The sequence below is a fragment of the Lissotriton vulgaris genome, chromosome 8, assembly GCF_964263255.1.
Source record: "Lissotriton vulgaris chromosome 8, aLisVul1.2, whole genome shotgun sequence".
Taxonomy (NCBI): Eukaryota; Metazoa; Chordata; class Amphibia; order Caudata; family Salamandridae; genus Lissotriton; species Lissotriton vulgaris.
The window spans coordinates 741,834,919-741,858,382 of record NC_141696.1 but is presented as its reverse complement, the minus strand read 5'-3'; the positions used below and the strand labels follow the sequence as shown (position 1 = coordinate 741,858,382).

Below are 23,464 nucleotides of genomic sequence, written 5' to 3'. Positions count from 1 at the left end.
AGATATGTCAGATAGATAACCTTTCAATGAGATCAAAGCAGAGACCTGGTGGGCTAGAGTAAGAATAAACTAAAAACCACAGAAAGAGGTGCAGATAGAGGGTCAACTTGCTTATCTGTACACCATGCCATAAACGTGCTCCAATGTCAGGCATATACCGGTTTGGAGGAAGGATGCCTGGCCGACAGAATAACATCGCAGACTTCGGTGGAAGGACGAAAACTGTCAACTGTCGCTGCTCAATCTTCACGACTTAGGTTCGAGTGCGGAACCCTGCCTTGCTGTTGCGACAGAAGAGCCTCTCAAAGAGGGAGCCAGATCGAAGGGCCTGTACTTACAGTCAATAGCTCAGAATACCAGACTCTCCCTATCCAATCTGGTGCCACAAGAATGACTTGGGGCCAGTCATTCTTTATCACTCTGGCAGTAGTGTTATTGGCAGAAAGGTGTACAAGAGGCCAGAGATCCACTCAAGAATAAAAGCTTCTCAGAGTGACAGCAGCCTTGGAAACTCCAGCCTGCAAAACTGCTGACATTGCATGGCCTCAATGGAGACAAACAGATCCCACCAGGGTTCTCCCCATTCTTGGAAGAGACCATGTGCCACCTCTGGATGGAGATGCCATTTGTTATCGGATAGGCTTCGACAGCTGTTTTCGACTGCTCTAGCATTCAGAGGGCCTTCCAGGTGTTGTACAACCAGGGATATGTCATCTCCAGGGGTTCAGCGCCTCTTGACACAGGGTCCACGACCCCACCCCAGCCTGTTTGTTCCAATACCATACGGGAGTGGTGTTGTCCATGGACACCTGTAGCAGCATTCCCATGACTGAAGGAAGAAAGACCTTTAAAGACAACCGGATCGCTCTGAGCTCCAAAAGGTTGATGTGGGATTCTCTGATCTCCACCTCTCCCAGATGGCCACCCCAAACCAGAAGTGACACATATGTCAGTGCAGTCAGCTCTGATTTGGGAAGGGTGCGAGGTCTGCTACTTACCTGATCTTAATTTGTTAGCCACCACTGCAGGTCTTTTGCAGTTCCCTCCTAGATCTGGACCATGTCAGAGGCAATCTCCCGATGCTCTGCCCACTGGAACTTCAGGTCCCACTGTAGAGTCCTCATATGCCAAAGGATGTGTCACAGGTAGTATGAAGGAGGCCATGAGGCACAACAGCCTAAGAGTCAGTCTCACTGAAATCCAGGATAGAGGCAGATACATAAGTATCATAGCCTGAACATCCTGGACTTGCAGCTCGGGAGAGTAGGCCCGAAACTGTAATGTGTTCAGAACAGCTCCGATAAAAGTAAGCATCTGAGAGGTAGTCAGCTGTGACTTTGGCACATTGATAGTAAAGCTCAGCGAGTGCAGGAGGTTCACCATAGTCTGAAGGTGGGAAACGACTACCTGGGGCAAGTCCGCCTTCAACAGCCAATCATCGAGTTAGGGAAAGACTGGAATTCCTGACCTCCGCAGACGAGCTGTGACCACGGCCATCACTTTTGTGAACACCCAAGGGGTCAACGGGAGCACAGCAAATAGAAGGTACTCTTGACTGACTGTGAACCGCAGGTAACGCCTTTCAGCCTGCAGGACGGGGATATGAAGATAAGCATTCTATAAGTCCAGCAATACCATCCAGTCTCCTGGGTCCAGGGCAGACAAAACTTTTACGAGTGTGAACATTTTGAATTTCTCCTTTTTCAGGAGGTGCTTAAAAATGCGCAGGTCTAAAATAGGATGCAGGCTTTTTTCCTTCTTGGGCACCAGAAAGTAGCAGAAGTAGCAACCGCGACCTACTTCTGATGCTGTCACCTTCTCTATACCTCCCTTGGTTAAGAGAGCTAGCACCTCCTGATAAAGCAAGGAGAAGAGAGGAAGTCCTTCGTCAGCTTGTAGTAAGCAGGGGGCATTGGTGGGGGGATTGGTCACAAAGGGGAGGAAGTAGCCCCTTTAGACTAGCTGCAAAACCCAACGGTCAGATGTTATTGACCTCCGGTGGTGCAGGTAAAGGTGTATCTTGCCCCCAGATGGATGCTCATGGTGGTCGAAGGGTATACTTGAGGAGTTTGGAGACTTTGGCTGCCGGGAGGGGTGGTGGACTGGCTTGACCTCTGGCTGCCTGTCCAATGTGGTCTATGAGACCCGTGTCCTCAGCCATTAAAAGACTGTGCAGTTTTGTGGCTGGGCGTGTAATGCCGCAGTTTTAAGCCCATCCTGTTGCCACAAAAGGGGTGGAAGGAGGACTGGGGTTAGGCCAAGGGCAATGCAAAGGCCATGGATCTGGCTTTAGCTCGGCTGTCCTTAAAGCACTCGGGCTGAGTCCACCTTTTCTGCAAGGAACCGAGAGCCATCAAAGAGCATGTCCATGAGCGAGGCCTGGACATCCCCCTAAAAGCCAGTAGTTCGCAGCCAGGCATGGCGCCTAAGGGCCACTGACAATGAACTCGCTCTGCCCAGTGAGCTGGTTGTATCCAGCCCACATTGAATGGTGAACCTGGCTGCATCCCTTCCATCAGCAATTGCTTGAGAGAGTAGTTCAGGCTTCTTCTGAGACCATGGGTAGCACTTGCACAACTGAGTCCCAGATGGTATGAGACTATTGACACAAAAGGCATGCGCTGTTCACCTACTATAGTGCCAGGCTGGAGGAAGAGAACATCCTCTTCCCGAAGGTATCCAGCCTTTTGGACTCCCTGCCTGGTGGAATGGAAATGAATGCACCAAAGTTAACTTTGGAGATGGAAGCCTGGACCACAAGCTTTCCGGGGTAGGGTGCTGGGTGAGGAAACTGGGGTGCTCTGGGGCGGGGAGATGGCAGCGTGCAATTGCCCTATGCACAGGAGACCCTGTGCAGGGCTTGAACCAGGCCAGCGTAGGACATCAATAAGAAAATACAAAAGTGTCCCCTAAGGAATTATTCTGCAATAGTTTCTAATTTATAATTAGTCACAACAAGTGAACATACGTTAAACAATGAATGGAATAATCATCATGTACCATTATTTATTATGGTCAATTCAAAGATGCAACATGGCAACATTAATACTACTAACATTCTAGACCTGTTTGCAAGTAGTATCCAACATCTTTTGCTTTTTGTATGGACAAGTAGAATACCATATACAACAAAGTTTTCAAAACATAATGTAAAGATTTCGGGTTTACACAAAGGTTCATATATAAGCAAAACGATGTTAGGCGTCAACGTTTCGGTCCACTAACAGTTTATACATTCCACAGGACCATCTTCAGGACGAAAACGTTGCACATCAATATAATTATGCTGAACCGATGTTCTTAATTGCATCCCATGATTCGGACCAATATCCTCTCTGAATAGCGCGAGTCTTATCAGGCGTGTTGCTCACTTGATTTTCGTAGCAACTGGCGTCAATGTCCGTCCCCAAAGTGCTCGAGCGCTTTGTCTGTTTTATTGCCAAACAAGCGATGGCCATCAAAGGGCATGTCCAAAAGTATAGCTTGGACATCACCCGAAAAGCCAGTGGACCTCAGCCGGGTGTAGCGTATCAGGGCTACTGACGTTGAAATCGTCCTGCCCAGCGAGTCGGCGGTGTCCAGCCCACATCGTATGGCGAACTTCGATGCATCTCTCCCTTCGGCAACTGCACAAGAAAGCATGGTCCGGGCCTCCTCCGGGCACTGTGACAGCACCTGCGCGACCTTGTCCCATACAGAATGGGAGTAGCGGCCCAAGAGACATGCAGTGTTCACCAAACACAGTCCTAAGAAGCTGAAGAAAGAAAACATTTTCTTCTCAAGATGGTCCAGCTTCCACGATTCTCTATCAGGTGGTGCGGTAGGAAATGCGCCCCTGGAAGTTGAGGCTTGACCACCAAACTCTCAGGGGTGGGGTGTTGGGAGAGGAAAATGGGGTCGCCTGGGGCCGGGTGGTGGGGTCGGGCAATCATCCTATCCAAAGGAGCCTCCTGTGTTGGGCTTGGACCAAGTGCCCAAAAAGATGTCTGTGAGGGAATCATTGAACGGCGTCAGGGGCTCCGAAGATGCCGCTGCCGGTTGAAGCACCTAGGTCAGGAGGTTAGTCCTGACCGCCACCATAGAAAGCTCAAGGTTTAAAGCCTCAGCCACCCTACGCAACACCACTAAGTATGATGCACCCTCCTCTGAAGCCACGGTAGGGGGAGACAGCATGCCAAGGTCTGGTGAGGTGTCCAGACCACTGGCCTCAACCAACTCCTCTCCAGTTCGGTTCTTCTAACTGGTCTGCAAGAGGGTCCACAGACCCCTCCCAGTCCTCCTCACCCTCCTCTAGTAGCCACTCAGGGCAATAGGGAACACCAGGGGTACAAAACTACTGGTCGGTGCCGGTACCAACATCGGTCAACGTTGGTCTGGCTCAGTGTCCACATCAGGGGGAGGCTGGGGACGAAGTCGGTTGGGGACACAACCGGCATCGGGGCGGAGGGGTCGCCAATGGATTCGGAGCTGGGGGAGGTGTAGGAAGGCCTGGAGGCCCTGCAGCGCCTAAGCCGCCGGCATCGAAGGCCTAGAACCCCCAGCTGAGAATGCAGGGCCCGAAGGCGCACCGGCAAAGTCGGGCTGCCCAAAGATGAAGTGGAGGACTTCACAAAAGCTAAAAAGTTGGGCAGGGGTCACCTGGCTACCAGAAAGGAAGAGAGGAAGAGGAAGAGAGGAAGAGAGGAAGAGAGGCTCGGAGCCGACCGAACAGGTTCCGCAGGCAGAGCCGGGTGATTACCTTCCGCAACCCGCGTCACGTCGGCCGACGGACTGGGGGAACACAAAGAGCAACAATGCTTCTTCGCCTTCTTTTTGTGCTTTGACTTACCCGTAGATGAAGACTTTGGCGAGGAGTGGTGGTGATTGCTCTGCGACCGGTCCCTTGACTCCCCCCTAGAGCGGCTTGGAGTCAACTGCCGTGCCTCCAGAAGCTTTCGAGGCCGCTCTGCAAAGACTTCAGGCCATGGCCGAGCAGTCGGAGCATGACTTTGGGTCATGGTTGCGCTCCAGACACCATAGGCGCACGAGATGGGGGTCCGTCACCGACATCAGCTTGTGGCAGGAGCCACAAGGCTTGAAGGCGGTCCACCAAGATGATATCCCTGTGCACCAGGAGTCATGACAACTCGAAAAGATGTCGACAAAAAGTCACAAAAAGAGAGTCAAAAAGTGACTTGTGGTAACGCTCTCTCCGGATCTGCGCTGGCTGGCGTGGAAAAAAAAGAAATGACATAAGCGCGCAGGTGTGGCATCTAAGTAGATACCGTGACATTATTCCGGCGATCACAACGCCAACGACGAACGCGGAGTTGACCGACGCCACCTACGGACACGCAGGTTTATTGCTGAAGAATAATTATACAATCCAGTCTGACACCTGGGAGTAATTCTAAGGTGAGGACTCCATAACTAATAGTCTCTTTCAGATTCTGCATTTAGAAGACTGGATTAGATACTGCATGTGCTTGCAAATTTAGTGGACATTTCAATAGAATTTGCCACATCTGCAAATTATAGCGTGCTGCCACCCCATGCTTTAGAAATATATATTTGTGACAGTGTGCTCCAAGCTGCACCACAGGCTACATATTGCACAAGTTACTACATGTGTAACGATATATCTGTAAGAGACATTAGTTAGTGATAGATTCCTTACCTTAGAATATCCCCATGTGTCGGACTGGATCCGGACATTTTTGCGTAGCAGTACCCATGCTCGTCGGTAAGCGTCGTCCGCGGCTCCGCGTCCGGCGTCGTGAGCGTCGTGATGACGTCGTCGGAGTACTTAGACGCTGCCTCCGCGCGCTGACGTCAGTTCTTATACACAGATTTTCCGTGCCAGAAACGCAGAGCCATGATAAAAGCCAACACTGGTGCCATGAAACTAGGGCCTTGAAAGGGGATGACCGTAACCCTAGATATCGGTTCGCATAACGGGGAGGGTGGGTGGGTCGGTAAGGAATCTATCACTAACTAATGTCTCTTACAGATATATTGTTACATAAGTAGTAACTTGTGCATCTGAAAGAGACACGTTAGTGATAGATTCTTTTCCTTAGAATAGATACCCCAGCAATACCAACCCCGGTGGTGGGTCTGCGAACCTATAGTCACACCAGAAAGTCCTGGAGGACGGAACGGCCAAAGAAGCCATCCCTCCGGACTTGGCTGTCCAGGCAGTGGTGTCTTGCGAACGTGTACAGCGAGGCCCACGTAGCTGCCTGACAAATGTCCTGCAAGGGGACTCCTCTGCCCAGGGCAGTAGTGGTCACTGTAGCCGGAGTGGAATGGGCCCTCAGCCCAACAGGAGGTTCCTTTTTAGCCAAAGAGTAGCACGCCAGGATGCACAACACGATCCACCGAGAGATAGTCCGCTTGTGCACCGCCCGTCCTTTCTTAGCGCCCACGTAACCAACAAAGAGTTGGTCATACACCCGGAACTGGCGTGTGCGATCGAGATAGTAAGAGAGCGCACGTTGTGGGTCCAGACGGAGGAGCCTCTCTTCCTCTTTCGAGGGATGCGGAGGCGGAAAGAAGGTGGGCAAGGTGATGGACTGCCCGATATGGAAGGCTGTGACTACCTTGGGCAGGAAAGAGGGTATTGTCCGCAACACAACCTTTTGTCCGGATGGACAGAAAGGAAAGGTGGTTTAGAGAAAAGAGCCTGGAGCTCACTCACTCTCCTGGCAGAGGTGATGGCAACCAGGAAAGCAGTCTTAAGAGTAAGAAGACGGAGAGGACAGTTATGAAGCGGCTCAAAGGGAGCACACATCAAGTAAGTTAGAACCAGGTTCAAGTCCCACTGGGGCATTACGAAAGGAACAGGAGGGAACATATGAGTGATGCCCTTCAAGAATCTGTTAACAATCTGGGACCTGAACAAAGAAGGCTGATCGGGTAGCCTTAAGAAGGCGGAAAGGGCAGAAAGGTAGCCCTTGATAGTGCCCAGAGCAGAGCCCTGTTGGGCAAGAGAAAGAAGGAAGCGGAGAACCTCAGAAAGGGGGGCAGAGAGTGGATCCACAGCTTTTGCCGAGCACCATGCCACAAATCTGTTCCACCTGCAGGCGTATACCAACTTTGTGAAGGGACGCCTGGGTGCCAGAATCACATTACAAACTTCAGGAGGCAAGTCAAATGGCCTCATCTGTCGCCGCTCAATCTCCAAGCATGGAGGTGGAGACTGGACAGGTTCGGGTGAAGGACCGTCCCCTGTTGCTGCGACAGAAGGTCCTCCTGAAGAGGTAGACGAATCGGGGGATCGACAGACATGCTGAGTAGCTCGGGATACCAATATCTTCATACCCAGTCCGGAGCCACAAGGATAACCTGGGTCGCGCCCGATCTTCTTCAGCACTCTGGGCAGAAGTGGTATAGGCGGAAAGGCGTACAACAGACCGCAACTCCACTCGCGACAAAAAGAGTCTCCGAGCGAGTGCTGCCTTGGAAATTCCAACGCGCAGAACTGATGACATTGCGCGTTCTCTTCTGTGGCGAATAGATCTAACCAACGCTCTCCCCACTGCTGAAAGAGGCCTTGCGCCTCGTCCGAGTTCAGACGGCATTCGTGATCCATCATGCATCATGCAACGACGGCTGAGTTTGTCCGCCCTGGCGTTCAGGGAACCTGCCAGGTGTTGAACCACCAGGGTCATGCCCTGATGTTCCAGCCACTGCCAGAGGCGCAGAGCCTTCTTGCATAGGGTCCATGATCCCACCCGCCCTGTTTGTTGCAGTACGACGTGGCGGTGGTGTTGTCCGTGAACACCTGCACTACACTCCCCCAGACAGAGGGGAGGAATGCCTTCAGTGCAAGCCGGATCACCCGCAGCTCCAGAAGGTTGATGTGGAGCTGGGACTCCGCCGGAGACCAGAGGCCTCTGATCTCCGCCTCTCCCATGTGGCCCCACCAGCCCTGGAGGGACGCGTCCGTCACAACTACGTGCTCCGGTTGGGGAAGAGAGAGGGATCTGCCGCTGACCCAATCGCGGTCCGTGAGCCACCACTGCAACTGTTTTGCAGTGCCCTCCGAGATCAAGACATGGTCGGACAAGCTGCCCTGATGCTGGGCCCACTGAAACTTCAGGTTCCACTGCAGAGCCCGCATCCGCCACCGGGCGTGATGCACCAGAAGGATGCAGGAGGCCATCAGCCCCAGAAGTCGCAGCGTCAACCTGACCGAGACTCGGGATAAAGGCTGAAAGATCGGAATCAGACCCTGAATATCCCGAACCCGCTGTTCCGGAGGATAAACCCGAAACTGTGCCGAGTCTAGAACCGCTCCGATGAAGAGGAGCTTCTGAGAGGGACACAGGTGTGACTTAGGCACATTGATGGAGAACCCCAGCAGGTGCAGGAGGTCGGCTGTAGTCTGGAGGTGGCGGACGACTGTCAGGGGAAAGCCCGCCTTCAACAACCAGTTGTCGGGGTAGGGGAAAACTGAAACCCCTAACCTGCGCAGATGAGCTGCGACCACCGCCATCACTTTCGTGAACACCCGTGGGCGCTAGTAAGGCCGAAGGGGAGCACGGTAAACTGAAAGTGCTCGTGGCCTACCGTGAACCGCAGGTAACGCCGGCGGGCCGTCAGGACGGAGATGTGAAAATAAGCGTCCTGCAAGTCCAACGCTACCATCCAGTCTCCAGGGTCTGGGGCAGCTAAGACCTGAGCCAGTGTCAGCATCTTGAACTTTTCCTTCCGGAGGAAGACGTTGACGTTCCGTAGGTCCAAGATAGGGCGGAGGCCCCCTTTGCCCTTCTTGGGTACCAAGTAGTGGGAGTAACAACCACACCCTACTTCTGGCCCAGGAACGGCTCGATGGCCCCCTTGGCCAAGAGGGCCATAACTTCCTCCTGCAGAAATTTCAAGTGATCCTCCGACACGTGGTGGTACTGCGGTGGCATGGCTGGAGGGGACGTCTCGAAGGGGAGAGAGTAGCCCCTTCGGACGATTTGCAGCACCCACCTGTCCGATGTGACAGTGCACCAGTGGTGGTGGTGATGGCGCACCCTGTCCCCCACTGGCGTCACATGGGCCTGAAAGCTCAGACTAGGAAGGTTTTGAGGCGGATGCTGCAGGGGTAGGTGTGGACTGGCCTCGCCGTTGTCCCCGACCGCCGCCAGGGCGGTTCTCACGTCCGCCACCGCGCTGGACGGTAGTCTGCGGCCCATGGCTGGCTGGACGTGTGGGGGCGCCCTTTCCTTGGCCACGAAAGGAGCGAAAGGCAGCCGTTTGCTGGCGCGGGCCGAGAGGCCCAAGGACTTGGCCGTAGCCCTGGAGTCCTTAAAGCGCTCAAGCGCATGGTCTGCCTTGTCGCCAAAGAGGCGACGGCCTTCGAACGGCATGTCCATAAGTGTATTTTGGACATCAGCCGAGAAGTTGGCGGACCTCAACCAGGCTTGGCGAAGAATCGCCACAGTCATTGCCATCGCTCTGCCTAGTGAGTCAAAAGTGTCCAGCCCTCACAGGATGGAATAACGCGCCGCATCTCGACCCTCCAGAAGGGCTTGGCCGAGTTTAGCCCGGACCTCCACCGGGCATTCTGGCAGCACGTCCGCGACCATATCCCACAGAGAGTGGTGTAGCGGCCCAAGAGGCACGCGGTGTTGACTGACCGCAATCCTAAACTCAGGGAGGAGAATACTTTCTTCCCGTACTGTTCGTACCTCTTGGATTCCCGATCGGGGGGAGCCTCCGGGAATGCGGTCTGGGAATTAGAGGCCTGGATAACCAGGATCTCTGGGGTGGGGTGGGTAGACAGAAAGCAAGGGTAACCCGGAGCCGGGCGGTGGAGCCTGGCCACGTTCCTATCCACAGGCTGACCTGTAGCGGGCTTGGACCAAGTGCCCAGAAGAACGTCAGATAAGCCCTCATTAAAGGGAAGCAGAGGCTCGGCTGAGCTTGACTGCGGTCTAAGGACCTCAGTGAAGAGGATAGTCCTCACAGCCGCGACGGGGAGCTCAAGGCTCAAGGCCTTGGCCGCCCTCGTCAGCACCACGCTATAAGCCGCCCCCTCCTTCGTAGTCACGCTAGGAGGGGAGACAAAACCAGTGTCGGGCAAAGTGTCCAGACCACTGGCCTCCCCAAGCTCTCCTGTCCAGTCCGCAGAGGACTCAGGTGCCAGAGGGTCCCCAGACCCCTCCCAATCCCCCTCGTCACCCATCGCCTGGCACTGAGGCTCAAAGGAGGGGGCCTGGTCATAGAAATAGAAATCTCCAAACGACGTCAAGAGCGGCGCCGTGCGGCACCACTCCAACGCCCGACCCGAATCAAGGGTAGGACCAGGGACGGCGTTGTCCTGGGACGGCGCCGGGGGCAACACCCTTGGGGCCGGAGCTGGCGAGGTCGTGAGGTCGACCGTCGGCAGCCCAGATCCGCATCCAGTGGGGCCCTGCGGCATCGGAACCGAAGTCGCCGACGGCGCCGGGGCCGAAGCACCCGATGGCACCGAAGCACCCGACGGCGCCGGGGCCGAAGCACCCGACCCGCGTAGGGACCCAGTCGGGGCCGCTTGGCCCGAAGGCGCTGCGGAACCCGACGGAGAAGTGAGCGACCTCATGGCAGAGAGGAAGGCCTCGATCTCCTCCGGCGTTGCGTGCTGCCCAGGGACCGGCTGCTATGGAGCAGGCCGCGACGCCCGCGGCTCCGGCGGACCGCGTGGGCGGTTTGCCTGAACCCCCGGCCGCGTCGCGCGAGCGTCGGGGGGAGTCAGAAGAGCGATGGTGCCTCTTCGACTTCTTGTGCCTCTTACCTGAGGACTTCGAGCCCGAAGACTGATGACGACTCCCAGAACTGTGATGACTCCAGCCCCGCGACCGGTCCCTCGACCTCCTTTCAGACCGGGACCTCGAGCGGTGCGGGGAGGACTGCCGAAGCTCGAGTCGCTTACGGGACCGCTCCAGTCTAGCTTCAGACGTCAGGGCCCGGCAGTCGGAGCAGGACTTGCAGGCACCGGCAATGGGAGTCGGTAACCAACATTAGTCGGTTGCAGTCGGCGCAGGGCTTGAACCCAGGCATCCCTACCGGCACCTTCGGAGTCGAAAGACTTCGAAAATAGATCAAAAAGGATCGCAAAAAGTTAGTCAAAAATTGACTAGGGTACAACTTTTTCCGGATCTGCGCTTGCTGGCGCGGAAAAAAGAATAACTGACGTCGGCACGCGGAGGCGGCGTCTAAGTACTCCGACGACATCATCACGGCACCCACGACGCCGACGACGGACACGGAGACGCGGACGACGCCTACCGACGCGCATGGGTACTGCTACGCAAAAATTTCCGGATCCAGTCTGACGCCTGGATATATTCTAAGGTAAGGAATCTATCACTAACTTGTCTCTTTCAGATACAACCTTACCACTCTTCTACTGAATGGATTTCTCTCATTTGCTAAATGTGTTCTTTGTGTGTGGCTTGGATTTTTTACAATCCCTATGACTTTAGTGACGTAACATTGATGGCAGAAGACCTACTCTGACAATTTTGCCAGCACCACTACCACAGGCTCAAGACAAGTCCATTATGTCCCTGGTGAGCCATAATACAGAGATCAGCTTATGAGAAAAGCACATGTGCAGTGAAGCTGGCTGGATTCTCTCATTGGAACTAGACACAACTCAGTCCACCTGCTAAGTCTGCTCCATTCCAAACCTATGCTAAGATCAAGGGATGATATTGCTATTGGTCTACTGAACCAGTGTAGTTTGATTAACCATTCAGCACTGTGACTTCAAAAGTCAGTTTTAGCCTTTAATAAAAATGGGTTAAACATTTCAAATATAGCGCTCAACAAATGAAAGGCTGAGCCAGAAATTGACAGTGACAGAAAGAGACACACAGCTACCTGCAGCTAGTGTTCCACCCTATGAGCTGTATTATGGAGGTGCATAGTGGTGGTGGACCTCAATGTCATAACTGTGCAAGTTTTCAGATCTAGAGTTTTAATCCCCCCGCCCTCCCATGAGCTTTCTTGGAATACATCATGATAGGGGAGCAGCTGCCAACTGACCCTTGAGGTGTTGCAGAGAATCAGGTGCATTCCCATTCTCACTGTGTCACTGGAACCAAGCTGTACCCGGCTGAAGAGCCTATAACTAGGACAAAACCGGTCCTGGGTTACTTTGCTCTGGTTCAGGGAGGACATGGTTTGGCATTTTGGCCTTGACTGTGCCCATGAGGAGCATGGTCAAGACAGACTTCCATATGGCTGGGTCAAAACTGAGGTGAGCAAAAGATCGATGGGTTTAGATGCTACCTCGAGCGATACCGAGTGGTTAGACAAATTGCAAGCATTCCTCCTATCACCTTTTGTGTGTTTCATCCCTCGTACCCTCCTCTGAACAGTCCTGGACCTGTGAAGTATTAGAAGAAGGAACGCCCTGGTGTCAGAAAAACAAGAAGAAAGACTAGACCTGCTTGCCTTAAACTCAGGACCCCAGAAATGATTCTAAGGATCATTTGGCTGACTTCCTGTTTAAGGTACAGGAACACAAGCTTTCAGTTGCCTTTCCCGGAAACTGCAAGCTGACCAGTGCCAAATAGACTTGCCCTTGACCCAGCTCCTGACCTTTATTGGAATGAGTCCTAACCCCCTGAAGTGGCGCTCCCCAGCTCTCAGGGCGTTGGCTGGTGTGAGAGTGTACTCCTGTCCCCAAACTGCAAAAGCTGAGACCTAGAATCTATTTTCCAACTTTCTGCCTAGAGACCCACTGGAGACCGGGACAGCCATCGTAGCCACAGCTGCCAAATTGTCAGTCGACCTCAGCTTGCTGGTTTGCCCCGCTGAAGGAGATCTGACTTCTAGAAAAGTTTTTAAGTCCAAAGGCAAAAGGCTTCACCCAGATATAGGCCATGCCAAAGCTGATCGAAGGCGAGACCTCCCTGGGCACCAACTTTGCTCGCTGTGAAATGTTCCGACTGTCATTGGCGAAAGTGCCAGGACACCGCTCTTCAGCAAACTCCATTGTTGAGCCATATGTTGGATTCAGCGTGTCCAGTCAATGGCCACATTTCCTCCATAAAAGTTTCTAAGTCAGAAATTAAACTTTCCACTCGAAGACACCTGGTCCCTGTATCCAACTCACGGTCCATCACGATCAGCCTTAACTTTTGACTGTGATCTGGTCTAGTGTGACCAGATAACAAGGTTATTTTGGCACAATGTTTTTTTGAAACATTGGAAATTCTTATATCCAGTTCAACTTACTGGATTTGTGTCCTTTTGGTGTCATTTAAGTCATTAAGGTTTACTTTAGGTTCCTAAATTAGTGTAGGATTTTGCTTACGTTGTATTTTCAATTTATTACTGTTTGGCTGCTGCATAAATACTTTACACATGCCCACAAGTTAAGCCTGACTGCTATTGTGAAAAGCTATCAGAGGGTTAAGCACAGATGTATTTAGTGAGTTTTGAGTTTTGGCCTGACAAGCACTGTGATAATTATTAGAGGTGGGTTCTGACCCACCCCCACAACGAATACTCCAGCTTTTTACAGTACAATTCTTGCTGATGAGTTTCTCGGAAAACACATGTTGTTTCTATAAGCAAACATTTAATTGAAGTAAGAATCTTAGTTGAAATATTGTGTGAGCCATCCTCCCACAGTCAGAGACACTACAGTTTCATTATGTGAACATGCAATAGGCAATTTGTGCATGATTAGGTACTCCTATTTTATTTCATAAAAGAAACTAGAAGAGACTCCTCTTCCTTAAACAGCAGAAGATGGCCCTACTATATGAAGACAAAGACAGTTAATGCCTCCAGGAACCAGTCTTTCAGTGGATCAATAATCCACTTCTTTCTCTCTTACTGTAGACTGCAGAACTGCTACCTATAAATAGATAGAATGAGGCTTACCTACCTTTTATTTATAACTTTTAATAACCTGCTTCCTCTGCCCCAGTGTCATTTTGCACAACCTCTGCCTACACTGTTATACTGTCACAAGGATGCCACTGCCCGGCCAATAGCAGTGTACCACAGATTATTCATATATCAAGTCAACAGTACAGAGCTATATTTGTGCTACCTCAAACCTGCCAAATGTAGGCAACTTAACTATCCCAGCAGAGATCTTAAATTGAACAGCACGGGCTTGCTAATCAGTCCTCTGGTTCTGAGCAATTCAGTTTCACAGTTTAAGTGACATATTTTGTCCCAATCCAGTTTTCCAGAAAAATGGTAGTAAGGAGAAAGGTTGTTAACTGCCTATATATTCCAACTCCTACAGCAAGAGAAATCAAATTCAAAAGCAAAAGACCAAAAATGTATTCTGAAATAAGTAAAGAAAGGTCTTACAAAGCCATAAGTTAAGACACTAATGAGAGAGAGCGAGAGAGACAAGTTTACATTACAATTATTAATGATGCAGATTATTGATGCTAGTTGTGGAAAACACAAACCAACTCACATTTGATACAAGAAGCAGACAGAAGACTACTGCATATGGATTTCATATACAAAGTGTTGGACTTGGCCCACTTTGCAGGGTCATCCCAGAACAATGCCTTCCTCATGTATTTTTCTGAACTGTTGTTGGTGGTTTTAGGCCACTGGGCACTTTATCACTGCTGATCAGTGCTAAAGTGCATGTGTTCTCTATGGTAAACTTGGTAGGATTTGCCTACACCTGTTTGGCATATTTAGTTTATCTGTCAGTCCCTTGTACAGTGGTATCTTATATACCCAGGACCAGTAAATTAAATGCTACTGGAGGGTTTGCAGTACAAAAGGGGGTGGTGATGGACGGAGCATCTGAATCAATCAAACACTCACACCCAGTCAAAAGATCTGGGTTACTCCATCACCGTTCTTTAGCCCACTCTGCCACCCCAGTTCAGACATGGCTATATGTAAATCAGTCTGACCCTGTGCCTCATGGGAACAGTCCAGCCCGAACTGCCAAGCCATGTCTTCCCTGGACCGGAAACAAGCTTCCGAGGACCGGTTTCTGGCATTCCAGCCGTCTTCAGCCTGGCTTGCTTGAATACAGTGGCAAAGTGAGCAAGGGACTCATGTCTGAGCACACCCTGCCACACTTATGGCGGCCAAAACCGGTACAAAAGGGGGTGGTGATGGACGGAGCATCTGAATCAATCAAACACTCACACCCAGTCAAAAGATCTGGGTTTAATCCATCACCGTTCTTTAGCCCACTCTGCCACCCCAGTTCAGACATGGCTATATGCAAATCAGTCTGACCCTGTGCCTCATGGGAACAGTCCAGCCCGAACTGGCAAGCCATGTCTTCCATGGACCGGAAACAAGCTTCCGAGGACCGGTTTCTGGCATTCCAGCCGCCTTCAGCCTGGCTTGCTTGAATCCAGTGGCAAAGTGAGCAAGGGACTCACGTCTGAGCATACCCTGCCACACTTATGGCGGCCAAAAGCGGTGGGTTTGCAGCGCTGCTTGTCCACCCACCAAAGTAGCCTTTCAAGCCAATGCAGGGCCTGCGCGCACAGTTTACTGCCGCTATGACGTGGCAAATAAAGTGGTTGCCACGTCTGTGACTCTCCTTTTACTACAGTCACCCTCCAAGGTAGGCCCTAGCTAGCTTTATGGGAAGGGTGCGGTTATGTTATGTTATGTTACAAAAATTTTAATACCGCGCTCATACACCAATTGGTTTCTTGGCGCTCAAAGACAACAGGAGTGTGGTACGGGGGGTGTGAGCAGCTAACCGTGAGCAAGGCGGAACAGATGAGTTTTTAGGGATTTGCGAAAAGTGGGATAGTCAGGAGTGAGCCGAATAGGGAGAGGGAGGGAATTCCAAGTGACAGGAGCAAGGAAGGAGAAACGAGCGCCACCGTGCTTCTTACGACGAAACCTTGGAATAACCAGAAGATTGTGGGCAGAAGATCTGAGGTGTCGGGAAGGAGTGTAAGAGTGGAGACAGGAGGAAATAAAAGCAGGAGCAGAAAAGAAAAGAGATTTGAAGACGGTGCAACCAAGCTTGAAAATGCATCGTTGCGCAACCGGGAGCCAGTGCAAGGTTTTTAGCAGTGGGGTGACATGTTGATGTCTTGGTTGCTGGAAAATTAATCTAGCAGCCTGATTTTGCACCAGTTGAAGGCGTTGAAGGTGGTAAGCTGGAATCCCCACGTATAGACAGTTGGCGTAGTCTAGACGTGAGGTAACCAGGGCCAGGATGACAAGTATAAGAGCCTCTGGAGACAGGTACCTTCGGATCTTCCCGATCCTGCGGAGATGAAAAAAGCAGGCCGAGGTGACAGCATTAATATGCGGTCGCATCGAGAGATCACTGGAGATGACCACACCTAGACTCTTCACAGAGTCGACTGGGCAAGGTGAAGGGCCGAGGGCAGGCGGCCAGAAGTTGGGAGTCCAAGGATGAGGGGACCCACCGATCAGGACCAGCTCTGTCTTACTAGGATTGAGCTTCAGCTGACTGAAGTTCATCCACTCGGAGATGGAAAGCATGGTGGATTGGAAGTTAGAGCGGGAGAGAGGGGAAGAGTCAATAGGAAAGATAAGTTGCAGATCATCTGCATAATTAAAAGTGGTAACAGAAGAGTGACGGAGGGAAACCAAAAGAGGCTGCATATAAAGATTGAAAAGGAGGGGGGATAACGCAGAACCCTGGGGGACACCACAGGAAAGTGAAGTGGAGGGAGCAGAAAAGGAGGATAGGTGAACAGATTGAGACCGGAGTTGGAGAAAGGACACAATCCAAGACAGGGCCAGGCCCGAGATCCCAGCATTTCTGACACGGTCGACCAAAATGTCGTGGTCGACCGTGTCGAAAGCGGCCGAGAGATCAAGTAATACCAGGGCCTGGGCCAAGTTCTTATCCGCCCCCTGTCTCAGCGTGTCCATGACCGCTGTCACCACTGCCTCCGTAGAGTGGGAAGGTCTGAAACCTGCCTGCTGGTCATCGAGGAAATGAGTCTCCTCGATGAAAGAGCTAAGGCAGCGGGTGACATAGGTTTCCAAGACCTTCCCGAGATATGGGAGAAGGGAAATAGGTCGGTAATTGCCCAGTACCGCGGGATCGGAACCGGGTTTTTTTAGGATAGGTACCACCACAGCGCTTTTGAAAGCATTAGGGACAGAGCCTATGGAAAGAGAACGATTTAGGAGGTCCAGAGGAGGGTCAGGGCATGCCATAAAGGCATCTCTGAGGATTTGAGGGGGACAGCAATCCTTGGGAGAGCCTGAGCCCACAGCCGAAAGAAGAGAGCGGAAGGTGTCTAAAGAAATCGGGGGAAAAACATTCAGGGAATGAGGATTCGAAGGGGGAAGAGCACTGGTGTGAGACGTAGTGGTAGGGGGAATATTGTTTTTAATTGTAGTAATTTTATCAATAAAAAAAGAGTTGAGGGAGTCGCACAAAGCTTGTGATGGCTGGGGCTGGGGTGTGACGCGGTCAGGTAGGGAAAGTTCAGCGACAATTGAAAAAATTTCTTTAGTTTTGGAAGCAGAATTAATTACTTTTTGAGAAAAATAAGCAGATTTAGCAAGGATGATAGAAGTTTTGTAAGATTTAAGTAAGTCAGTGTAGATCGACTTAAGTGAGGGATCATAATTGCGCCTCCAGCGGCGCTCAGCCTGGCGAAGAAGGAGTTTACTAGCCTTGAGTGGATCAGTGAACCAACGCTGAGCGTCGTGGGGTCGCTTCGATTTGATGGGTTTAACTGGAGCGACTGCGTCACTGGCATGAGACAACCATTGGTCCATTGCGGCAGCTTGGGAGTTCAGATCAGAGTGACTAGGGGGCAGAGTAGAAGCAAGGGTCGAATGGAACAAAGGAATGTCAGCGTGCTTCCAGTTTCGAGCGGAAAAATTAAGAGTTGGAGGGGGGCGGGTGGGAGCAATAATTTGTAGGGTAAAAGAAATGAAAAAGTGATCGGACCAGGTACAGGGATACACCATAGGAGAAGAAATATCCAAGTTGGTGGTCCACACCTGATCCAGGGTGTGGCCCTTATTGTGAGTCGGAACAGAAATATGTTGGGAAAGATTAAGGCCGGAAAGAAAACCAGAGAAGTCAAGTGACGCAGAAGATTCAGAAGGGTCGGATGGCCAGTAATTAAAGTCACCAATGATCAGGATCCTAGAAGAGTTAATGGTAAGTTGCGAAATGAGATCACTGAACAGAGATGGAAAAGAGGGCATGTTGACGGGTGGGCGATACACTAAAACACAAATAAAGGAATGTTTGGGGGAAGAAAATTTCAGCATAAGAATGTCGGAGCTCAGTATAGGAGTGATTATAGAAGAGGTAAATTGCAAGTTGGAGCGAATAATGGCAGCAACTCCCCCACCCGGTCTGCCAGAGGTCCTATTGGAATGGAGGATATAGTAGCCCGGGGGTATTGCGGCCAAAATGTCAGGGTATGAGTCCGCATGTAACCAGGTTTCGGCGAGGAGCAAGATGTCAATGTTGCCCGCCTCAAGAAGTTGAAAGACCTCAAGCTGATGTTTGGGGAGAGAGCGGGTGTTCAGGTACACGACGGAAATAGAGCGCGTACCGGAGGAGCTAGGCTTGGGAAGTGTGGTAGAGATAGAGTTGGGGGGGAGAGTAGTGAAGGGAGCAGCCGGAGGGGTGCTGGGAGGGAGAGGGGAGAAAATACCATGTGTCTGGGCGATGGCAATCGTGTGAGAGGATGGAAGGTGCGGTGTAGGTGAAAGGTAGGACATGTGCCTTAACTGTGTGGCATGTCCTGGTAGTGACAAACAGTCTATGTGGTTTCTCAATGCTGTGAGGCTGCCCTCTCATAGGGATGCATTGGGGATTCCCTCATATGTGCTTCAGTGGTAATTCCTGACATGAGAGGGGTAGCGTCATCAAGTTTGGTATGTTTGGAATAGTGGTGACAAATGCTGCTTACTGTTGTTTGCTGATTTATTATTACTATTTTAGAAATGCCACTTTTTAGGAGTAGGTATTTCTGTGTGCTATATGTCTTTGGCCCTCTGCTAGGATGTGTATTGACTGTCTGGCTTTTGAGTGACAGGGGCTGGGAGGTGCAGTGGATCCAGAGAATCTGGATGAGTCAGCGCTACGCTGAATAGGTCTGGTCTGCATTTGGAGTGGTGGGAGGTGTAGCACATGAATAGTGTTGTGCCTGCCTTCCACAATAATGGCTCCACCCCCCTGGGGTGTGTTTGGAGCCAAGCCTTACATTTTCAATGGAAGTTGTTGTGCACTTGCAAAGTGCCCCCAGAACTGGTTTGGACTGGGCTCAGAGCCTGTGCCAGGGGGAGAACAAACACTGTAGTACTATTAGTACTGGGGCTGTGACCCCATGTATGTGAACTGAACTTCTGGTACTTGGGAGAGCACACTGTGTGGACTGCAGTATACCAGGAGGAACCACAACAGGCGGCTGACCCTGGTGCCCTGCTTGGCAGCTGGAGGGACTGCTGCTCCATTGAAGGGACCCAGTGTGCTTGCCTGCCTCAGCCCAGTCTTCTGGGATTTACCAGGGCTGTGTGGCTGGCCTTAGAGGAAATTGAAGAAGCGCTGTACTTCCTTTTCTCCGTATGCGAGACGGTGTTCTTCAGCCAAGCGTGTGGAACGCTTCCTTTATACTGAGCTGTAAGTGCGGGGAACACAATCTCAGCTTCATCTCCTTGAGCCCGAGGAGTGGGTTGCAGCCGAGCGAGTAGCGGGTGCCATCGTGCCATGGCCAGAGAGCTGTGAAATTGCTGAAGAGTTCACTCTGTGATTCCCAGCATGCAGGAAGTTAGGCAAAGGACGCCTGACTGTGGGCGGGGCTCCCATGAGGAAGTGAAGCGTCCCACGGGTTTCCTTTGCCTTGTTGTGGGCGGGCCAGCAGGAGCACCTGAGCAGAAGCCTGTCTCCTGCTGGTCAGCCACAGAGGAGGTGTTGTTCCCCCGTGAGGTGCGAGCCTCCTCCGGGATTCCTGTTGTGGGCCGCACTGTCAGCAGACCGGCGGCTCACCCCCTTACCAGGCCTGGGTCTGTCTGGGTTATCAGCAGCCGCTCGGTACGTCAGGGGTGGCTGTCTACCACATGTGTGTAAGCAGGGAGGGGGGCCAAGGGAGGTCGCCCCGCCAAAGGGCATAGTGTGTGTCCCACCATACCTTCGCACTACTGGGAACACCAGGTCTTGAAACTAGGACAGGGCGAGACCTTGATGGAGGGCCCCGGTCCCACCGGAGAAATGATCTCCACAGGATTGCTGCGTTCCCAGGGGTAGGCGGGTGAGTGCCTAAGAGCCTCCAAGCAATGCCAAATTCCTGGTTGAAGGTGGGCAGAAAGCCCAGAAGCCTACCAGGAAGGGATCAGGGTAGCGAGCAGTAGCTCGGGAGATTGTACAGTGGATGAGTCATTGTACTATGGGCAACTGACTAGTAATCACTATATGACACTGTGGATAATGTGTATCCCATGACCCTGCTTATGATTTATGTGTCGTACTGTGGCCAGTGTTTACTATGGTGCACTCCTGCTAATGCTGTTTATGCGTAATGCGTTATGCTGAAAGGTGATCCTACCAGTACCTACTGGTCCTTAATTGTAATGATGGTGACAGTGGCCCGATTGGCCCAGTGATTTATGTTATCACTGTAAAGTCGTGAAAAGTGCCTAGTGGCACAGTGTTACATGTGATTGTGTTGTAATGTGTTTTCATGGATAAAACAAAGGCTATTTTATACAACCTTGTGTGGATTTTCTTTTGTGGTGTGCCTAGTGTGTCGCTGCTGTGTGAGTGTGGTGTGCAAAAGCTTTACACACTGTCTCTGGGATAAGGCGGACTGCTCTGCCAAGCCACCAAGGGGGTTGGTAGGACTTATCTTCAGCGTGTAACTCCTTTACCCTGACTACAGTGGTGGTTTCTGCCTGGCTTAAGCGCATGCCCTAGCCAACCAGAAATCCTATTTCTAACACAAATGAAAATGCTTACATGCATTGTTTACTTTTTTGACAATACCGGATATAGACACGTAGACAAAAACCCTAATATCAGGGCTAGCATCCTTACCTTTTTGAGTCCAAGTCCATTATTTTAACAATGCCTTTAATTTTCTCTGCTGAAGTACTAAATGTAATCTTTTCCAGCAAATGAAAATCTTCACTGCTAAACTTGCTTTCTTCTATAGGGCTCAGAACCTAGAAACATAAAGCAATGACCATTACCATTGTCAAGCACATAGTAACTACATAATGTAGTTGTAAAATGAGAAGCAATGTTACATTGATCGTCAAATTAGTTGTATCGTCATGTCCTTCTAAAAACACTGATAAAAACATTTCTTTAGAACAGTTTTATCTGCATAATGTCCCAACCTGCTCTAACACTGCATTGCATAACGTTTTTCTCAAGTCTAGTTATGAAGATGAGGACATCTTGAAAAAGCATGAAAAATTAAACAATTAAGTCGAAATTAAAACCTTGCTGAAAAACAAACTTTAAACACATAGTGGTGTGACAGGGTTGCTGGTCTGAGATAATGTGTCTGACGTTACCGGATGTAATCACAGGCACTAGCAGATAGCAAGATGGTAGGATCCCTGAGAGCATAATTCATGGGTTTGGACTGACCACCCTCACCCCCAAGGGAGACATGTGAGCCAGAATGAAGTTATTATCTGCGACAATCCTGAACTACTGTCAGCAAGTACCCCACCAGAGCTGCTTCATGTATGCCTGGACAGTGAGATTGCAGTGATTTGGCACAGATGTCATATACAAAAGAAAATACTTACATGTGTTATTGACTGTCGTTGTCTACTCAGGATGCAGTCAAACACTAGGATTTATGAAGTGCACCCTAGCCCCAGATGAAACTGGATTGGCATGCTAGTATGCAGCCCTGGCCCAAAACATAATGAGATACCAGGTCATTAAGTTCTTTTGTGAGTCTCCACAGACATATTTTTTTATGTGACTGGATTTACTTTCAGATTTTGACTCTTGGCACAGGGAGGCAGCTCAGCAACTCCCATTGTATGTGTTGTGCCACATAAACGTAATCTAATAGTTGATTCAATTGGCAATTCGCACTTTTAGGTACGGACACAGTACAGTGTCACAGAATGTGCACCAGTGGCATTAACGTCAGATGTCACATGTGGTCTGTAGCTGGAGTTACACCAGCCCTTTGAGCAACTTTAAAAGAAGGACTTCATGATTACATTTGCAGCCCTGATATGCAGAATACAAAAGTTGAAGCCAACAATATTTTCCTTTTCTTTTTGGACAATGTAGGCTGATCTTGCTGCTTTACTGGGCCTCTAATTTGCTAAGCTGAACGTGTTATGACAGGAACATGGAATCGCAATGAACAGCAGAACAAAGAAAGTCATGGGGGAACAGGCCCTTCTGAGCTTGAGATGAAGTTAGGCGACCATATATCACTCCAGAGAAAGCAGAACAAAAGCAAGACAAGATGAATGATGAAGAATAGGAGCAGGTAGAGGCAATGAGTAATATCTGCATTGAACTTCTTTACCTGTAACACCCAGGGCTGGGAGCAGAATGTCAGCTCAATTATATCCTTCAGACCTGGACGTTAGCAGGTTGAATTAGAAAAAGAGGAAAACTACGAGACAGCTACAACAGAAAATGGCTGCAGTGGCCCTGTAAGAGAAGACAGATCTTCCTTTTGAGTAACGGTGACTGCATGCCGTGACCAAAGTGACAGCGAACTTTTGGTGAGCGGATCAGTCTTCGTTGGTGTCTAAATCAAATTTAATTAAGGAAGTTATGGCTACTTGAGTTCCACAACGTAGAAGAAGCACATTGGAGGTAATAATGTTGGACATGTGGGGGCGTGGGCACGGAGGCGACTAAGATGGCCTCCTCCGAATGAAGCTCCGGCGCTCGGGAGGCCAATCCTGTACATCCTGCGGTGATACTCTAACTTATTCCCCGCAACCTCACTCCATCCTACAGCTGCAGCGATTCGCTGTCATCCGACATTTGTGCCAGGCTTGGAGGCGACCGGAGAGTTGACATTGGCGGAGGGGATCAAGCCCCACCCCCCTAGCGCTCTCCCTGCCTGCACCCGACCGGAAGGTGAGTGCTGCGCCGGGGGTTCTCTGGCCGGCCCTGCGTTCTCTCGGGGCGCCGGGGGCCCGCTCGCCTGCTCTTCGGGCCTGAACGGGGGGGGGGGGGGGGGGCGGCTTTGGACTTGCGGCTATGGTGGACGCCTTGGTCTGAGCGCCTGGTAAGTAGGCCGGAGCCGGGGGCTCGATTTGTGGCCTTTCCCGACGGGCTTGGGGTGTTGGCGCGGGGTGTCCTGGGCGCGGCAGGAGGACAAGCGGGCTGGACCAGGGGCCTTCGGGTCTTGCGCCGCACCGGCCCAGCTTACCCCGCCATCCTTCTGAACCTCCACGCCGGCGATGATTGAGATGCTTGAAGCAGCACTGCGCTCCTAATTACACGGCCCCAACCACAATTTCTGCCACAAAGATAAGCGGACATCTCTTCCACGGGCAAAGGTTCGGTCCCACTGCCTGAGGTGGTTGAGAGGTG

At 51.1% G+C, this 23,464-nt stretch overlaps 1 protein-coding gene across 1 annotated transcript in view; it reads right to left on the bottom strand.

Moving 5' to 3' along the window:
- The window catches only part of UGGT2 (UDP-glucose glycoprotein glucosyltransferase 2), a 1,432,652-nt gene that overhangs the window by 519,382 nt on the left and 889,806 nt on the right, over positions 1–23,464 (bottom strand). Inside the window, exon 23 of the mRNA XM_086936163.1 lies at positions 20,969–21,096. Coding sequence (XP_086792289.1) covers positions 20,969–21,096 — 128 coding nt within the window. The remainder of the gene's footprint in view (positions 1–20,968; positions 21,097–23,464) is intronic.